The sequence below is a fragment of the Pararge aegeria genome, chromosome 22, assembly GCF_905163445.1.
Source record: "Pararge aegeria chromosome 22, ilParAegt1.1, whole genome shotgun sequence".
NCBI classification, from domain to species: Eukaryota; Metazoa; Arthropoda; class Insecta; order Lepidoptera; family Nymphalidae; genus Pararge; species Pararge aegeria.
The window spans coordinates 8,395,385-8,416,570 of record NC_053201.1 but is presented as its reverse complement, the minus strand read 5'-3'; the positions used below and the strand labels follow the sequence as shown (position 1 = coordinate 8,416,570).

Below are 21,186 nucleotides of genomic sequence, written 5' to 3'. Positions count from 1 at the left end.
TTTTCATTGAAAGCAACGGTATAGTGCAGTTTTAAGGTTTTTTGTTAAAACTAAATGAAATTTCCAAAATGTAATTTTATAATGGAAAACATCATTTTTAGTTCTTGCTTCGTGTGTGTGAAATTTTCCAATCCGATAATATTATAGTTACACCTTCTAGTGCTAATAGGGGTATATAGAACCGGAAAACTGTCGGACGTTGGGGTTCCAAGATCATGAAAGCCAATCGGATGCCAAGATCCACGATGAGTGCCGAGCGGTACAAGACCGTGGTATAGAACTCCCTATAAAAGACATGTCATAAGACGTCAATTGGTTGACTTGATGTTGATACCTATTACTTACCTAAGTCTTCTGTGACACATGTAATATATACTGGTATTATAGCGGTCTCATTTTTTTCCTTCAAGATCTGTTCGCTTTGTATTTGCGTACTCGTGGGGCGTTTTCGAGTATCGAAAGTAAAACATCAGAGAAAAATTTACCCAATTTTACACGTTTTAGAGTCGAAAATTCTGTTATTTTGTTGCAAGAAACGCTTGCTGTAGAAGTGAGGACGGATTTGAGCTTTAAAACAGAACGTATAAATGTCATTCTACTCTGACGTTACCAGGAACGAAAGTCGAAACCGACTTTCGATTAGATCCTACAAATCTTATACTGAAGGTACTGGCGTGTATTGTGGGGATTTTATGTAAACATGTTATTCAGTAGGTATACTTTTTCTTTCTTTTCCTCCTACATTACTATAATAGGCTAATTCGAAGAGGATAATATGATGATAGGTATAATATGGCATTTGTTATGTATTTATGTTATACTAATGACCTACTTCGCTACGCATGGCTATAAAATAATTAAAATGAATTGTATATAAACAATGTGTGTAGATAGATAGATAGATATATTCTTTATTGCACACAATTAAGGGATAAAGATAATATAAATTGAAAACATAAATATGAGGTCTTATTGCTTTAAGCGATCTCCTCCAGACAACCCATAATAAAAGAACAAAATGATTATGGAAACGGGATAGTGCAATTTTAAAAATATGTCATAACATAAGCTACATAAACTATATATAACAATAATAAATAAATAGCTAATAAAAATACAAATAATATGGAAATAAATACATACACATATATATTATTATATACATATATATATATTATTATATTATATATTATATACATACAGAGCAAATATATAAGTTTATGACTCCGTAGATAAATAATATTCTTTTAAACGACGATTCTTTGAAGATGCTTAAAGATTTGTAGCTCGGTAGCGCCACAGTTCTACGCGGATATTGTCAGTGTTTGTCAATATTGTCAGAGTTTTTTTTAATTTCCACTACAAGTTACCTGCTGGTAAGAGATGATGCACTCTAAGGTGGCAACGGACTAATCTGTTAGGGAAAGCAGTACAACAGTTGTTAAACCCATTCCCCTTATCGGTGTCTAAGTCTTTGTCAGTAGGTTGGTACGGCCGAAGCCTCTCGAAGAGAAAACTACTACACGCTTTTTGAACTTTTCTTAATTTTTAAGTTCAGTATTTTATACCTGGCAGGTGCAGTTTGGGAATTTATAGTTTTTGAATTTTCTCTAGTCAGGTCTGGTCGGAGGCTCTAAGGCCGTGGTGGGTACTCTATCGATAAAGACATGCCGTCAAACGATTTAGCATTCCGGTACTATTTCGCGTAGAAAACCGATTCGGGGTATGGCTTATAACTTTTTGACCCCTAACCTTGCTACCATGTTTGACCTATTAACAGGTAAGATTGCAATCAAGGGCTTTGTTATAATAGAAGAAAAGAAAACTTAAGTTTTCTTTGTCGTATGATTATAACTTCTGTCATGGGCCTCATCTTTCCTTTTCTCACCAGGCGTGAAAGCAAACCTTTCTGTTCAAAAAACCCTATAATGAGAATAAAGGATTTGTTAAGCCATATAAGCCGATACACAATTGGCCTGAAAACCACACAAAGATCGTATTGCCATTAATAACATGCTCTAAAAGGTTTCTACGATAAACCATTTATCACAAAATCGTTCACATAGCTTTTATACCGTATTAAACGTAATAATGATTATAATCTTTATAATAAGGAGGCTTAGGTACAATATTGAGCCATTTTGTGTTGGCTGCTCCAGTTATAAACTCGTAAGGGTCTGTGTAAACTTTCTAGGCAAATTGAGTCCGTCAGTGTAAGCGACACCCCGTAATGTATTATGTTGGAACTTGGATACACTTTAGATGAGTGCTATTAGATAGTCTCCGCTTTGCGCAGAAAGGTTCAGGAAACTTCAATAGGCAGAGTCACTAGGCCTAAACAGCCAAAACGAATAAGTGCCTATTACGTAGCCGCGATAGCGGAGTGGTGATAGATTAGTGAGTAGGACTTCGAATTCAATCTCGGAGGGCCGAGTTCAAATCCCAGCACGCACTGCTAGACTAAACACCTCTCGGGCAGACGGGCTGGGCAGTTGGTGATCGCAGTAGATGGTAGTAGTTGCACAAAGGACGCTGCTGCCCGGTATCTATTATATTCCCATAGACGCCTCGTACGACAGCCTCGGGTAGACGTGAGGTGGTAACTACTGTTTTCTGGTCTGCTGTGACCAAACGGCTAAGTCATCATCATATCAACCCATTACCGGCCCACAACAGGGTCTCCTCCCACTACGGGAAAGGGGTAAAGGCCGTAGTCCATCACGTTGGCCCAGTGCGGACTGATGGACTTAACAAACCTTTGAGAACATTATCGAGAACTCTCAGGCATGAAGGTTTCCTCAAGATGTTTTCCTTCACCGTTGCAAGTGATATTTTAATATCTTAAAACGCACATAACTTATTATAGTTAGAGGTCCTGGGATTCGAACTCGGCCCCCGTCGTGAAGTTCTCCTACCCAATGCGCAATCAGCGCTGTACGACTTAACTTTGCTAGAACGGCTATACGAAAATACTTATCGACAGGTTTGGGATCACTTATTGTATCAAGTATTGCATCCGGGACCTCCCACTGACACGACTTACCAAGGAGACGTCCCACTTAGGTATAAGACCACTCGACCTCCTAGCGCAGTGGTGCGCTCACCAATGGGTCAGTTCGTCCATGCCCCCGTCCACCAAGCTGGCCCAGCGCAGATTGGTGGACCCCAGAACGCACCCCTCTAACTTGTAATCGGTATTCTTACAGACACATGAGATATTATCACATGCAAAATTAAAATCAAGTGACTCCTGTTATTCGATGGCAATCATCGAATAACAGGAACTTCTATAAGTCTATGATGCTCAGAATGATACTTGCTTTAATTTGTCTATGAGTGTTTCATACTGTCAATTGTCTTTTTTAATTGTTTACCAACTGTAGCATAGGCATTAAGCTCCCTGTAAACAACAGTAGATAAACACGAAACTATTCGGACATGCTGAGCTTTCAAGTTTGGTATGTTTACAATGGAACAAAATCTTCCGAAAGTTTCGCGATGATGTCAAGGACATAGGGTAAACATTGTCTTGGCTCTCGAAACTTAATATTTCCAGCATTTCTAGTCAAGTTGATTATCAGCTAAAAAGCGGTTATAGCCTAGTGGGTAAGACTTTGTTCTCACTTCCGGGGACACCGAGTTCGATTCCAGCACAACATCATCATCATCAACCCAATACCGGACCACTAGAAATCACGGGTCTCTTCTCATAATGAGAAGGATTTAGGCCATAGTCCACCACGCTGTCCCAGTGCGGATTGGTGGACCCCAGCACTCACCGCTCTTACTTGTAACCGGTGTGATTACGGACACATGAGACACATGCAAAATTAAAATCAAGTGACTTTTGTCACTTTATAAGCTACGTGTCTTTTATCTTCAATTGGGTTATTTGAAGTAAACACTTAGAATGTTTGAATTAGTTTGTATGGCAAAATAAATATGCTTCTTTTCATTTAATATTTTTATAGGATGATTCCTTATGAAATATACTTATGCACCCTTCAAAAGCGTTTCGTATTTTTTATTTTGTATTTGCACGTTGTAGACGTCCACTGCTGGACATAGGTCTTTTGTAGGGTAAAAATACCACGGTTTTGTGCCGCTTGAATCCATTTATACCGTTTATTAGAACGATAAACCGCTAACTGCATACACTAACCTTATCATGTAAAATAAATTATAGCTATTACGTACCAATAATAACTATTGAATTAACAAAGACAATTGTTAGGTATGAATTGAATATACAAACTAGTGAGCCTTTCACTCAAAGCGTGACGGTTCAGCCTAACTCACTACCGTACAAAAATCTCTAGAAGTTTTCACTGCAAAAACCCTTAAGGAGTTATTCAAAGTCTTAAGCAAAATAAATATCACTTGCTTAAACGCCGAACTAACTTGGTTGTTTTAACAACAAGGTTTGTCACAAACTGTTGTTTGATACCTACAGATTAAAGCGATTGTATATTATCCTATAAAGATTAAAATTTAACACCAAATTAAACTTACACCAACACACCATTTAAGCTCGGTTACTTATGACTACTGAATCCCCTAGTGCCTGAAGACTAAAGTCTTCGAACAGTGCGTGTTGCCAGTGACGACTGACGGATCTGAGACATGATCGCTAACAATGGGCCTCATAGGAAGGCTCAGAGTCACTCAGCGGGCGATGGAGAGAGCTATGTTAGGAGTAGTACGTAGAGAACGTGATCAAATCAAAAATGAGGAGATCCGTAGAAGAACTAGAGTTACCGACATAGCGGGCAGGGCACATCGCTCGGAGAACCGATGGACGTTGGGGTCTTAAGGTGCTTTAATGGCGACCCCGCACCCGTAAACGCAGCGTAGGTCGGCCCCCAACGAGGTGGACAGATGACATCAGGCGAGTAGCTGGGAGCCGCTGGAGGCAAGCGGCCCAGGACTGTGTATTGTGGAACTCCCTACAAAACACCAATGTCCAGCAGTGGACGTCAATTCGAGTTAACGGAAACCCCTTTGGTGAAGTTCTAAATGTCTCTAACAATATCATGTGGGTAATGGAAATTCTAATGGCGAAGCGGTCCCTGCAATAAACGTCAGAAACCTTTTAACTCCCCGTGTGTGCCATATTGCATGTAGTAGCCACTTTGATTGTCGAGCCTTGATTAGATTTCTTTTATATAGAAGTACGGTAGAAAAACTAGCACTAAATAAGCAAGCTGCCTAAATAGTGAAAGTTTTTCTACCTACATTTACATATTCGATCGCGTTTATCTCACTACGATTTGAATAGAATCGAAAGATAGCCATCACACAAGTTAGCCCTTGACTAACTGAAGATACAGTCTAAGATGGATAGCGGGCTAACCTGTTAGGGAGTATATACCATATATACTACCATATTACTTATATGCGATTTCGCACCGGAACACTAAATCGTTTAGCGGCACGTCTTTGTCGGTATTTAGAAACTCCTTGGGACCGAACCCAGGAACTCACAGTTTTAAGACCGCAGCGCTTACCACTGCACAAGGTGAGACACACAATCCGAATAAAAAGTAGTCACACCGCGGTCTATAAACTATATCAAGGTAACACATTGCTTTGTTGTTACTTGAAGGACACAACATTATAAACGCTTTCATGTTTATTATATTCGCCGCATTTCCGCTGCAATGCAGATATGTTTAGTATGGATACACCTAAACGTATCAAAAAATCACTTGACGTGCATGTATATATATTTAAAAATAATGTATGTATGTTCTTTTGTATGTTTATATATATATATGTATGTATATATTATAATGATATGTATTTAATTTGATTTTATCACCTGTTATTAACCGGTTGCACTATCCCGTTTTCTCTAACTTATTTATTTATTTATTCCCATACATATTTTTGTCATTACAGGAATAAGTTATCCTAATACGACAATGCAGCATGTTATGTAAATTTTAATAATATATATAACTATAGTGTATATGATAAAATCCAAAACTTAATTCTCTACCACAAAGGAGATCGCTTAAAGCGATAAGATCGCCTTTGCGCATCTTATCGCTTTAAGCGATATATATATATTTTTTATAGCTTTTGTTATTTCTTGTTTTCACTTTTAATTTGTGCAATAAAGACTTTATCCATTTATCTATATAATTTGGGAACTGGCTCAAAGGTATAGTATACCAATATCGGCATCGGTGGTAGGTACGAGAACCGTAGCTTGGTTGGCAACGCACTCAGGCCGCGATAGCCGGAGATATAGGATACAAGTACAAATTCGCCCAAAATTTTGCTTTCAAGTGTTAGCTATACCCAAAAATTAAATAAAAATATTAAATTATTAAACTGAAGTGTATCGCTGATTCACTGGTGATACCAAAAACCCACCTACACAATAATCATGAATATTCACGATTTATGAAATTGAATTTTAATCGTTTCTTGAAAATTAATCAAAACTATTAGCACATTTTTTGTAAATAATCTAACCAATTTAATAAATATCCAGCACATATAAAGTTCTAGTTTGATAATTTACCCACTTTACAAAATACTTGCCAAATGTATCGCTTTGCCAAAATTTACTAGCGATGTTTTCAATGCCACTTTTGCATCTGAGTTAATAATTTTACCTGTATGAGGGATTCAAAGAGATATAAGCTTTTCATACTGTTTGATGTTTTAATTTAAAGTAAGAGCATAATTTACTATACGTATATAAAAAAGCAGTTTCATTACGTAATGGGGATCCATTAGGAAGTAGTTAGGTACCTGCAATGCCGTTTTTAAGGTTAATGCACACTTGGAAGGTAATAACAGAGTGTATGTGCCTACCATCAACAATTTCCGCGAGTTTAGTTAACATCCTAACAGAATGGCTTGCTGCTTCTACATTGTCATCAATTGAAAAAAGTAGCTAATGTTTTTGGTAGAAATGTGTTAGGTACAAGGAGCGCTGCCTGGTAAGAAATTGACGAATTTAAACTCTAAATTGAATATAAATTAGGTCCATATTACCTTATAGTTGTAGGTACGTTTTTTTCAATAATATAAATGACCCAGATGATGGTAATTGGAAAACCATCGCTGATAAACAAAGCAACACTTCGCAGGGCAAGTTGGAAATACGTCCTATAGAGTAGCATTCCATGACCGACGATTGGCGCAGTGGGTAGCGACCCTGCTTTCTGAGCCAAGGCCGTGGGTTCGATTCCCACAACTGGACAATGTTTGTGTGATGAACATGAGTGTCTGGGTGTTTATCTTATAAAGATAAGATTATAAGTATTTACGTATGTTATACATATAATTATTCATCAGTCATCTTAGTACCCATAACACAAGCTAAGCTTGTGTGTGTATTGTCGTAGTTTATTTATTTATTACTAGCTATTGCCGGCGACTTCGTCTGTGTTTCGTTGTGTTTTTGATGTGGCATTCAATTTAGTTGTAGTTCTAAAATAATTTAAAATATTCAGTATCGCTAAGCCTTAAATGAGGGGTGTGCTGCTATCCGCTGAGGAGTTCTGTCCTCTATCTCCAACCACATTCATCAGATCTACACAGTTTGGGCAAAATTAAACACATATTATTTTGTACCTCTATAGTACAAAAATAATTATTTAAATCGGTTATAATTTGTCGGAGTTATGGTGTAAAATCTTCAATCACTTTCATCCCCTCTCCCAAAGGAACCGAGCTTAATGTCGGGATAAAAAGTATCCTATATTACTTCTAACACTTCCAAGAATGTGTGTACAAAGTTTCATGAGGATCGGTTTAGTAGTTTTTGCGTGAGAGCGTAACAAACAAACTTACATTGACATTTATAATATTAGTAAGGATTTATTATTTATGACAATCTATGTGTCTTCATGTCCCTGTAATTACACCGGCAACCACGCCTCCCTTTAGACAGGGAGCATATCAATGCTGCTTGCCAGCAGAGAGAGAAATAAGCATGTCAGCAGTACTTCCCCAGAGCTCTGTTGCAAAAAGCTCCACTACTGTAATACAACATTTTACTGCGTTATACTCATAATGTAAAGTAAAGTTTTATAAGCTTGGCAACGGTAGTAGTACTTCCTTGGACCAGCTCTGTCACAAAAACCTCTCATCATCATCATCATTCATTTATTTATTTATTTAGCAACGCACTCCGCGAAGACATTACAGTTGCCTCATCTGTCTCCCCGGGGCTATTAACGAATAGTATGGACGAATAATTACAACAAATTAAATTAAATTAAAACATAAAAATAAGCTATATAACATTAAGAATTAAAAAAAAAACAATAATGATAACAACAATCAAAAATTGAAATTCAAAATAATAATAAAACAAAAACATTCAAACATATAATTAATATCTTAGGTTACCTACTCTCTAATAACATTTTAATTTGCTTTTGGAGCTGAAGCGGCGGGGTGTGAAATATGTCCAGTTCCGAATTACTATTAGTTAGGTCATTGAGCAAGCGTAGCGCACGAGTCAGTGATCATGTCAACCAATCGACGTCCACTGCTGGACATAGGTCTTTTGTAGGGAGTTCCACAATACACGGTCCTGGGCCGCTTGCCTCCAGCGGCTCCCAGCGACTCGCCTGATGTCATATGTCCACCTCATTGGAGGCCGACCTACGCTGTTTTTACCGGTGCGGGGTCGCCATTCCAGCACTTTAAGACCCCAATGTCCATCGGTTCTCCGAGCTATGTGCCCCGCCCATTGCCACTTCAGCTTTGCAACTCGCTGAGCTATGTCGGTAACTCTAGTTCTTCTACGGATCGCCTCATTTCTGATTTGATCACGTAGAGATACTCCTAGCATAGCTCTCTCCATCGCCCGCTGAGTGACTATGAGCCTTCTTATGAGGCCCATAGTTAGCGGCTATGACTTGTTACAAAAACCTCTACTACCTATTTATATCATCTTTTATCAATATTTCTTGCAGATTTCTCGTTTATTATTAACGGGCGTGGTTAAGCACGTATCAATATAATAATACGGAAAAGTCACTAGGGTCACAATTTTCATGTATTACATTATCGCCGGGCGAAAATATCCCATTCAAAGGAGAACATTCTCTTAGTTTATTTTGTACGCATCAAATTACACAGCTGTCGACGATGAGAGGCAACTCATTACGTGTTATTTACTGCCATATGAAACCAAAAATAGGTGCCTACTAAAGTATATCATTATGATATGTTGGTCTAGAACAGAGATTCCCAAATTTCTGTGCCTTGTAAATCACTAATTACTTTTTCGGCCCCTGCTTCCCTAATAAGTTCCCTGATTTAAGCAATTTAATATTTGAGCTTTAACGGAGAACATTTAAATGTCATCAGGAAATTTTCATGACAGAGAACTCTTCACGATGTTCACAAAAGGCAAGTGAAGTCGACCAAATCACAGCCAGCCAGCTTGGTGGACTGCGGGTTAAACCATTCTCAATCCGAGACTGGAGCCCTGAAGTTGGCTGGTAGCGGGTTGATAATGATTTATTTTTTTATTTATTTATTTATAGCCTTTTTAACAATCTTATCTTACTGATTATTTACTTATTGAGACACCGGTTACGCTTGATTGTTTTGCTTTCCATAGGCCTCCCCCAGGTTCTTCCATGCTTAGCGATCATGGGTTTTTCGTGTCCACAGAGGTCCTGCTGTCGCTCTCAAGTCATCTTCCCACCTTCGGAATGGTCTTCACCTTCTTCTCTCACCGTCTCTAGGATACCACTCTGTTATATCTTTAGCCCAATTTTCTTTTTTCCTTCTCATTAAATGACCAACCCACTTCCATTTAAGTTTTTTAGTGATGTACGTTACGTCTGTTATATTTGTTTTCCCTCTTATATGCCTAAGTTTTATTTTATCCTGTCTTTTTACTCCTATCATGCTTCTTTCGATATTATGTTGGCATGTTTCTAATTTTTTGAGGTTTTCTTTGGTTAGAGCCCATGTTTGGCAACCATAAGTCATACATGGAAGAATACAGGAGTTAAATGTCTGACTCTTTAGTTTCAGTGGTATCCTTGGATTTTTTGTGATTTCTTTCAACGACCAGTATTTCCTCCATGTAGAATTAATCCTGTTCTGTATTTCTTTTGAGGTTATGTATTTAGGAGAAATAATTTGTCCAAGGTATGTATACTCGTTGATAATGATGATGATAATAAATAAATAAATATACTACGATAATACAAACATCGCCGTCTAGCCCCAAGGTAAGCGTAGCTTGTGTTATGGGAACTAAGATGACTGATTAATATTTTTATTAATAACTAGCGTACCCAGCCCGCTTCGCCGGGCTAGATTTTGCTTTATTTAATTTAAACAATAAACTTACATCATTAAATTTTTAACTTAAGTCTCATAATATATTAAATAATTTATTTCTCTCCGTATTCATTCTCTTCTATACTCTTCTCGAGCGGGTGAAGATCATTATCTACACCCATGTACACCCAACAATAGAATATCATCATAGTAAATAAAATATTTTTGAACTGTCTTTGACAGTTCAAAAATAGGAGTGCTCCGATCGTCACCAAACTTTACAGGATTACTCGCCAGGTCAATCTGGAGATTCCCTAAAAGTTTCATTGAAATCGGTCCAGCCGTTTCGGAGCCTATACGGAACATACCCACACACTTTCTCTTTTATATATATAGATATACATAAATATAATATACAGATTAACACCCAGACAGCGAAAGACATTCATGTTCATAACACAAAACTTTTCCAGTTGTGGGAATCGAACCCACGGCCTTGGACTCATAAAGCAAGGTCGCTGCCTATTGCGCCAGGCGACCGTCAAAAGCTATTCTTTTAACATTACATTCCATTTCGACGTAAATGTATCAAATATTACATCACAAGTGCTTCTCGGTCTATACTGGTTTCTTTATTGTCATACAGAAGAAGTAATAGCTAGCTAGCCGAAAAATAGTTTCCTTTGAACACGCCGCCTGAACACCGACTCGACTCATAGCATTATTTGATATTACAAACATTCAGCATATGTTGACCTTCCTATCGCTGCGTTAAGCACTGCGATCTTATATGTAAATAGATCCTCAAAAGAGGTAATTTGGAATTTGTTCCTTTTTTCCGTTCTGGTAATGTGGGAGGCTTGGGCCATGGTTAGTTATCATCCTACCGACAATTAAACCTCTATCATCTTAGACTACATCATCACTAAGAAACAGATGATAATTCATTCAAAAGCTTGTAAGTAATAAAAAAAAGTCGTTTGATTTAAACCTCGTGTTTCAACTTGAATTTATATAAGTCGTTGTTGAGTCGATATACGAAGGCCAAAAATCAAACGTTATTCCTTTTGAATATAATTCAATCACAAGATATCTGCGAACCTCATTTGTCGACCTTTTTATAAGTCTACTTCAATTATCGGTTCTCTCAGTGTAATTTCATATACTGAAGATTTTCTCCAATAACCCTTCATAGAACAAAGCTTGATTTACATTTTGCTTTTGGTTGAAAAATATGTTTTATGTAATAGTTATACCTCATTAATTAATTAATTCTGGTTTGTGCTCAGAAGAGTATGCAGATCGGTAGATTTATTTCATTACTAGTTTATTTTCGTCCACGTGCCTTTAAAAGATTTTAAAATAAAAGTGATACAAATTATTTGCTTTTGCTACTGCATTGTTGTGTGGAGAAAAAATAAAAAGGTAAACAAACTTTCACATTTATAAGATTCGTCATTACTATTATGTTGATAACACACCTCAGGCCTTTTTTGTCTGCAGTCCGTTAAAATCAATCACATAGATAAACAAATTATTGCCACTATTCCATATTTTTAAATAAAACAAGTTGGTTATGATTTTATTGTATTATTGTTTTTAATCTCTAAAATTAAGGCTAATACTATGTACATTTTGTTCTTCAATTATTCATGGTGCATCATCTCCTCTCAAAGGGAGATACTGATGGCGTCGACCGTAAAGCCTACGCTGTTGAACTGTTATGGGTTCAGATAAAGATCTTGATTGGGCCACTTGAGTACCTGTTTGAGTTACAGGTATGGGTGTCACCGAATATCCTGCAGCTACCAAGGCCGCGAATTCCTCAGGAGTATATGCTTTGCTATTTCTGGGTGGTGGCAAATGTGATCTTTGTTCCTCAATACTTTGAGTATGCTGCTCAACATTTACTTGATCTGTACTAGCTTGCTCTATTCTGTAAGTTTGTTCTCTTAAAGGTTGCTCTAATTTTGGAACTTGCTCATATCGTACGACAGGTCTTGCTACTTTTTTGGGTGCAATGTTTTTGCTAACGTAAATAGAAGATAGTGGTGTTTTTACTGTATCAAAGCTTCTAGCTTGTTCTGTCGGTCTAAGCGTTGCAGGTGGTACTTCATATCGAGCTCTTTGCTCGTTAGTTCTATATAAAGGCCGTAAGTAGTACTGATCAGCGATTTGGACATGACGTTGGCCTGAAGATAAGCCTTCGTGAACACTCTGTTCTGTTGGTACTACTCGTAGTTTTTCAGGCTCTGGGAATCGTTTTAGATATGTGACTGGCCTTTCGTTAGATAAAATGTGGGGTTGCTCTTGTCTCACTGATTGAGCCCTGGGATTGTCGATGATTCGGTACTGCTTAGGAGATGCTTCTTGTTGGTATTGAATTCTGTAGTTACTGTACTGGGGATTGAGTTGTTGAAGTTTTGGTGCGGGCACAACTTTAAGACCTTGAGATTCAGGTCTTTCATATAAAGGTTGCTGAACAGCTGCCTGTGCTGATTGAATTGGGATGTAGCGTAAAGTCTGCGGGACTCTCTGAGTTTGCGGGATTGGACGGAATTGGTGTTGAAGTTGCTGAAGCTGTTGATGTTGCTGAAGTTGTTGGTGTTGCTGAAGTTGTTGATGTTGCTGCTGTTGTTGATGTTGCTGTGGTTGTTGCTGTTGCACGTTGGTTGTTTCTATTAAGTATTGTTGAGGAGCTGAGGTTGGCGTTGAAGCGGTTTGAATTTTGGAGCGGAGTTTTAATGGTTTCTTAGCTGGTTTAGGTGTGTAAGGCACATCCACCTGGAAATGTAAAAAATAAATAGTTTTATATGTTTGTTAATATTTTAATTTAAAACTAGATACAGAAATGAAACTTACCGGCTGATATTGACTCGCGACGCTTTGTGCTTGTAATTTAGGTATTTGCTGGGTTTGCGTAAACGTCTGAGGGCGTGTGTCCTCTTGTCTTATTTGGTGTCCAAGGAGAGCTAGGAGTTCTTGGTCCAACCCTTCAGATGAACTTGCTCCGGTATCACTGACAGAGAGCGCCGCTCCCACTGATGCTTCCCCGCCATAAGATGAATAATGTGGACGTGCGATTACAGTGTGTGATGGTTGAAGAGCAAACTGAAACAAAATTTTCATTTCTCATATTTAAAATATATGGGAGTATTAATGTGTCTATCCTAAAAATAAAATATTTTATGCCGCCGTTTCCTATCAGTAATATTGAAAAATGCTTAAACCTGTATGAAATAACTACATGTCAGAGTTCCGCAACATGCACTAAATCACTGGTACTCTGATATCTGCACACACAGATAACTACCTTTGACCTCGATATGTCTAGATTATCTGTTAACTTAGAATATCTCTTAAATCTGTAAAAAATAATTTGCTTTTTTGTTTGGATTTAGTGTTCCACAAGTATTCTGGACTTGGAAAGTAAAGCTTTAAAAAACTAGCCGTAATGTTTTGAAAGAAGAGTTTCTGTGAGGATGCTTTGTATTTTTTAAAATACTACTCGTAGCTAGTTCGAAATACTAGGGTACAAATTACTGGTTAAAAAGATCCTGAATATATTTTGAATGTCAGATTTTGTATGAAAAACTTCAAAATAGTTGTAATGTCAATAGGCACAAAGGTGGTGGTTTTGGTTGAGTGTCATACAATTATTTGTGTACTAGGGTTAAGGACTAGGGGAATATTTTTAGTTTCCTTGGTTCTTGACGACCATTATTTTTAGGACCCCGTCTAGTCGTATTTTCTCATATTTATTTATTTTAATCTTATTTTTAACAAAGAACTTCTATAGGCTTCATAAGGTCCACAAAATCAAAAACATACGTATATCTATGTATATAAAAGAGAAAGTGTTTGGGTATGTTCCGTATAGGCTCCGAAACGGCTGGACCGATTTCAATGAAACTTCTCAGGGAATCTCCGGATTTACCTGGCGAGTAATCCTTTAAAGTTTGGTGACGATCGGAGCACTCCTACTTTTAAACTGTCAAACTGTCAAATAAAGCTTTTATTTACTATGATATTCTATTGTTGGGTGTACATGGGTGTAGATAATGATCTTCACCCGCTCGAGAAGAGAATAGAACAGTATGAATACGGTATCTCCGTATTCATTCATCATTAAATGATTTAATATATTATGAGACTTAAATTCAAAATTTAATGATGTAAGTTTATTGTTTAAATAAAATAAAGCAAAATCTAGCCCGGCGAAGCGGGCTGGGTACGCTAGTAACATATATAGGTAAATATTGGTTCTTAGACGGTTCAAGTTTGTCTAGATTTGTAGACTGTTGTGGCTTTTTCATTTCGTTATCAATTGTAACTATTTAAGATTTTTATTTTTCTCGACATAACTATTATTATCTATATAGGTACATCTAGGACGTGTTCTATCTATGTCCCAATATATGGATGTGACTTTTGTTGTTTATAATTATTATCTCTATCACTATTTCAAGCAAGGGACGTCAAGTGTACTCGTATTTTGTAGGGGATCCTGGACTCCTTCTTGTCTCTTTCTTGTGCTAGATAGATGAGACTAATGTGGTAAAAATTTTTTAGGTTAACAAATTCGTGTCTTGCAGTGGGCCAGTAGTAGGTGTAATAATGTTTATGATGTCGACACATTCTAAAACGACTCCCAAAATTTAAAAACCATAAAATTTTGTTCCCAGATTTTTAGCGGGTACATTTGCAATCATATCAAAGTAATCCGGAAGCCTATGTAACTACTGTCTTATATATTTACCTGACGACTCAGTTGCGGCTCCAAGTAATAAAACTGTTGCAGATTTTGCCTGTGCTCTTGCTGTTGGTTGGGGTACAACTGTTGTAACTGCTGACTACTTCCAAGAGGTGCTTTTCTCTCCGGCTGCAGTTCTAGAAGCTCTTGCACGTTGAGGGAATACACCTGACCCGGCCGATATTCTTCGGATCCACCTCTGTAAATTTTAATAAATGAAATGTTTATGGTAACTCAAATTCCTGTAAATTTATATTTATTTACTTCTGGCTTCCGCGTGCGACTTCGTCTGCGTGGACTTCAGAATTGAATCTGAAGCTCGTTAACAATTTTCAATTTTCCCTCGGGAACTACTAAAGGAATCGGGATAAAAGGTAGCCTATGTTATTTTCCACGTCAAAGGCTACATGCATGCCAAATTTCATATTTCATATTAGGATCAGCCGCAACCACCGTGGTTGAAATCGCCTGAATGTTTCTATCATTAAATAATTTGAAGGTATTATACAGTGATGATGCCGCATTCTAAGATGGCAGTGGGCTAGCCTGTAAGAGGTATGGCATACGGCATACCCCTATTCAGTTTCAACACGGAACGTCAAGTCGTTTGGCGGCTCACCTTTATCGGTAAGGTGGTAACTAGCCACGGCCAAAACCATTCAGAAAATATAAATCTCCAAATTGTTCCTGCCGGATCTGGGCCTAAGGAGGTCGTCAAAATACATCAAATTTCTTAAGAAAAAATACTTCAAATAAATTATTTTTTCAGTAATTGATCGAGCAAAAAATTATACTATAGTGACAATGATTTCCGATGTGGAAAGAGAGCAACGGTTTGGGTATACATGTAGTATGTTACCTTATTATAATTCAAATCACGTTCTCAACATCCAGAGTTTGCTAGCAAGGTACGAGTACGTATAGGACGACCTCTGCATATCGGGTCGCTAGTTTGGCTATAAAGTTAAGATTTTAGATGTATAGTTAATCGTGATTCTACTTCGAACTGCAACACTACGTTACATCGTGGAATTAGATTTACATGCATTATTAAATTATAGAGCTGTTATAATAACCTATAATTTGGCATCAATTACGAACTAATGTTGAGTTATTGTAAAAATTAATCATTTTCTAAAGGAAACATATTCTTAACACAACGGAAAATTAATCATGTAGTTCTTAGTAGTAAGTAGAGGTACGCATCACGCAATTTTGTTTCGGTTCGGTTGGTAGAGAAAGGTTCGTTTATTTCATGAGTGAAATTAATTGATGCTTCCCACACAAATTCCTTTTCATTATAACATGGGTTTACGTGGTAATCTAATGTGTAATGGAGCTAATGCGTATTCTTGAGATTTTATACGTTGGTACTTTGTTTTAATGAGAATTTTATCAGATGTGGCATCTGTTACCGTTATTAAATATGAAGAATATTATTGCATAATATTTGATGATAGTATTTTCGTTGGTTTAGTGGTTAGCACGTTCAACTACGGATCGTGAGGTCCTTAGTTTGTTTCCTTGGTCGGTACTAAGCGTTTTAGGTTTTCATGTAAATACATTTTCACCACAAGTTCTTAGTATAAGCTGGGAGTTTGAAAATTGGCGATGATAAGCCCCCGTGCCGAGCACAACGCCTGATCAATTTCCGGCCGTGTCGGATTTGCATTTCGGAATTCACCCGTTCCTAATTTACTTAAATGTTGACATATTTCATGATAAATTATATAAATTTAAGAATAATATAAATTTTAAACATATTTTCTTGTTGTGTTCTTTGAGAAGGTATCATCATCATGTTAACCGTCCCACTAAAGGCACGGGTTTCCACCCATAATGAGAAGGGGTTAAGGCCGTAGTCCACCACGCTGTCCCAGTGCGGATGGGTGGACTCCACACACCTTTAAGAACATTATGGAGAACTCTTAGACATACAGGTTTCCTCACGAAGTTTTGCTTCACCGTTAAAGCAAGTGATAATATATAAACTTAAATCACGTGAATCGCTCCGTGAAAAATTTAAAGAAATTGGTATACTTACGGTAGCCTCACAATACATTTATAACAATATAGTATTTGTAAGACAACATATTAGTCTTTATAAACAAAAAGTGGATATAAACAGTCGACTTACAAGAAATGGTCATAAATTAGTGACATCTGCATATCGTCTGCGAAAGGTGCAGAAGTCATTTGTGGGATTGAGTATACGCTTTTATAATATGATTCCTAAGGTAATTTTGGACCTACCAATCCATAAGTTTAAAGAATGTGTTAAAACACATTTATTACAGCGAGGTTATTATACAATTGATGAGTTTCTTAATGACAAGGTTGCTTGGAAGCACCCGGCTCCGCTTTCATCTCTCACAAGATAGAAAAATGAATGTTAAAATATAAAATGTAAATTTTTGATGTTGGAAAAGAGCAACTGCTGAGTTTCTTGCCGGCTTCTTCTCGGTAGAATCTGCCTTCCGAACCGGTGGTAGAGTCACTACACACGGACAGACTTGACGTTTCAAAAGTGCTTGTATTAGGCCTACTTGAAATAAATGAATTTTGAATTTTGAATTTTGAATTTTGATATTTTAATTCCTTAAAACGCACCTAACGTAGAAAGTCAAGTAGTTACCAATACATGTCAGTTTTTCACTCCTCATTTTTGTTTCGTTTTTCCCTTTATTGTTATCTATATATAACAAGTTACTATAAAATCATTTGGTAAACAGTAGGTAGTGTATGTAAGTTATTGAAGTAAATAAATATTATTTACATAACCATCGGACTATAAGAGAGGAAATAGAGTGTGTATCTGTGTTTGCGCGCACACTTTTGCATGATAATATCTCCCGCTGAGTTGGAAAACCTCACTGGAGATTGACCACCGTGACCGTAATTGGTCAGTGGAAACGGTCTTTATTAATAAACTTAACACTCTTAAAACTTGGAGCAAGCTTAGTTGAAATAACACTACACACTATTAAGACGATAACATATATTTCAAATAATAGTTTTATAGCCACACTAGCAGAGGTCGTCCTGCCATATACCTTGCTAGCAAACTGTGGATTTTGAGAACGTGATTTTATTTATACTAGCTGACCCGTGCAACTTCGTCTGCACTAAATCGGTTACCGGAAAACAAATAAAATGACGCCCCCGAAATCCCCTGTATACTAAATTTCATGAAAACCGCTGGAGCCGATTCCGAGATTACAATTATATATAAATATATATATATATATATATATATATATATATATATATATACAAGAATTGCTCGTTTAAAGTTTAATATATATTAAGAAAACAGCATGTAATACCCAAATCGTTACCCTGTTACCCCACCGGATATCGTTATCACTTGGCAATACAATATAATGTTTTGCTCTATCAACGACTAATCACTAGAAAAAATAAGTTATTTGAAGTGCGTTGTTTTTAAGAAATTTCGTATCATTTAGTATTTTGAAGACCTCTTTGGCGCAGTGGTAAACCGTTATTCGAAGGTCCAGGATTCGATTCCCGGCAGGGCTAATAAGGGAATTCATATATTTTGAATGGCTAGTTACCACCCTACCGACAAATGCGTGCCGCCAAACGTTTTAACTCGACATGTATTATTATTTTGAAAGACGGAACTAGCCACTATGGGATGTCATTCGTACATACACATTGACACATTTGGCCTCGTGCCGACTAAACGATCAGCCTGGAGTTTATGCGGCGGGGCAAAAGTTGTCAGAGCCCATTTGTATAGAAACATATGTAGAAGCGTACAATTAGGCTGACGTAATATAATGTACCAGTGTTTCAAGATAAAAGGGATATAATTATTTTTCAAAATGTGCGTTTTAAGCATATAAGTTGACAGCCGATTGGCGCAGTGGGCAGGCATTGACCTTGCTTTCTGAGTCCAAGGCTGTTGTTTGTGAATGGGTTCGATTCCTACAATTGGAAAATGTTTGTGTGATGAACATTAATGTTTTTCAGTGTCTCAGTGTTTATCTGTTTGTGCTTTAAGTATTTATGTATTATATTCATAAAAATATTCATCAGTCATCGTAGTACCCATAACACAAGTTAAGCTTACTTTGGGTTTAAATGGCGATGTGTGTATTGTCGTAGTATATTTATTTATTATTATTATTTATTAAGTAACACTTGCTTTAACAGTGAAGGAAAACATAGTGAGAAAACCCGCATGCTTGGGAGTTCTCCATAAAGTTCGCAAAGGTGTTTGAAGTCCACCAATCCGAACTTTGCCAGCGCGGTGGACTACGACCTAAACCCTTCATATTCTGGAAGGTGGGTCGTACCCTGTATATATATATATATCCTCCTGGCCGTATCCGACCACAGCGACTCCTTCTAGCTATTATGAGCGTACCTGATGTGCTTTCCAGTGACTGGCAAAACCACTCTTTGTTTTAAACGTAGTTTAAAAAGTAGGCTGATAATGGGTGGATGATGATGATGTCAAAGTCAAAGTCAAAGTCAAAAATATCTTTATTTAAGTAAGCCCATAGGTGGTACTTTCGATGCCTACATTACATGAAAATTACACGGTAGTGAGATGATAGGTATAACCATATTCGTAATTTGAACTAAAGCTACAAAAGTTCCAAATGCGTCCTGATCTAAGAAGAAGCCCACAACAACCTTTAGCCGGGTGTTTTTTTTGTGATCATCATCTCAGATTGTCATTATAATTGTTAGAAGAGCAACCTGGTTAGAGCAATAATTCACACCCAAACTTTTTTATCGATTACGTAGTCCTTCAAACTATAATAGGACATTTCTTTTCTTAAGCTCTCGTTTAATGCAAACGTTGAACTTTTTAAGAGACTTATCCTCGATGTGAATGGATAGTTTATTGTAGAATTGTATGCAATTTGCCAGATGTATTATTTTAGTACTTTACATACCTTTATTATTATTTAACTCTTTATTTGTACACCACAATGAAGTTAGGAAAAAAAAAAACAATAGAAATACAAAGACAAAAGTAGAATACAAAAGGCGGCCTTATCGCTGCCAGGCAACCTTTGGATACCTTTGGGATGCAATGGGAAAAACTAATTGAAAAAACTACAGGTAGAGAGCTGAGGAAGGATCCAGCAAACAGAAATGTGCGCTTTATATTTTCATGTTACAGTGAATATATTTTTTACCTTTGTCCTTTTTCATCTTCCTGGTTTTCTTCAACAGGAGCTATTTGTTCCTGAAATAATACAATACGTAGTTAAAACATATTCTGGTTTTCATATAATATTATTAACGAGAGAAGAAATTGCCTCGCAAAAACAATGGCGGATAGAAATAACATATCCAATTTACTGTTATTTCTAGACTATTTCTAGTAATATTATGAATGTGAAAGTATGTAAGAATGCTGTTGATATTGACGACCTGGCGCTACGGTGAGTGCTGTGGTTTTAAGTACGAGGTCACAGGTTCGATTCCCGGCTGGGAATCATGTTAGATTTTCGGGTTGTTCTTCTTTCACGCAGCAACATTCGCATTTATATGTATTAGAAGTTTGTTAAAAGTATCCCATTTCATTTAATCTCAGTTATTCAGTAATTTTAGAGCTAGCTAGAAAGCACAAACTTGCCTTTTGCCGAACAAGTTAAATTTCGATCAAACTGTATCTGGATCAAACTGATGACCGAATTTGATCGAAGTTGTCCTTGACTGCAATCTGAACTGGTGGTAAGTAATAATGCAGTCTAAGATAGTAGCGGGCTAACCTGTTAGGGAGTATAGTAGTCATACCTCTAATCGGTTTCAACGCAACATCGCACCGAAACACTAGCTTAGCGGTACGTCTTTGTCGGTAGGGTGGTAACTAGCCACGGCCAAAGCCTCCCACCAGACAAAGTCGTGTATACGTGTACGTGTATCGGTTTCTATGATGATGATGATAAAACACGTAAGCAATAGTGGAATATTAAATGGCTGACAATAATGGTCCTTACTATTATTGTTATAAATGCAAAACTGTCTTTGTTTGTTTGTCCGTCATTAACGCTCTAACTAAACAACCATTCAATTTGATTTTTGGCATCAAGCAAGTTGGAAGGTTCGTCCTTAAAGTAGCACAGGCTACTTTTTATCCCACAGAAACGAACGGTTCCCACGAAATTTGTAAACAT

At 37.1% G+C, this 21,186-nt stretch overlaps 1 protein-coding gene across 1 annotated transcript in view; it reads right to left on the bottom strand.

Annotated features, from left to right (window-relative positions):
- Positions 1-11,920: 11,920 nt before the first annotated feature.
- The window catches only part of LOC120633773 (histone-lysine N-methyltransferase trithorax-like), a 67,948-nt gene continuing 58,682 nt past the window's right edge, over positions 11,921-21,186 (bottom strand). The window contains exons 3-6 of the mRNA XM_039904115.1: positions 20,203-20,252; positions 15,032-15,224; positions 13,135-13,383; positions 11,921-13,056 (exon numbers count right to left, since the gene is read on the bottom strand). Of these exons, the coding sequence (XP_039760049.1) occupies positions 11,923-13,056; positions 13,135-13,383; positions 15,032-15,224; positions 20,203-20,252 (1,626 nt within the window). The 3' untranslated portion in view covers positions 11,921-11,922. The remainder of the gene's footprint in view (positions 13,057-13,134; positions 13,384-15,031; positions 15,225-20,202; positions 20,253-21,186) is intronic.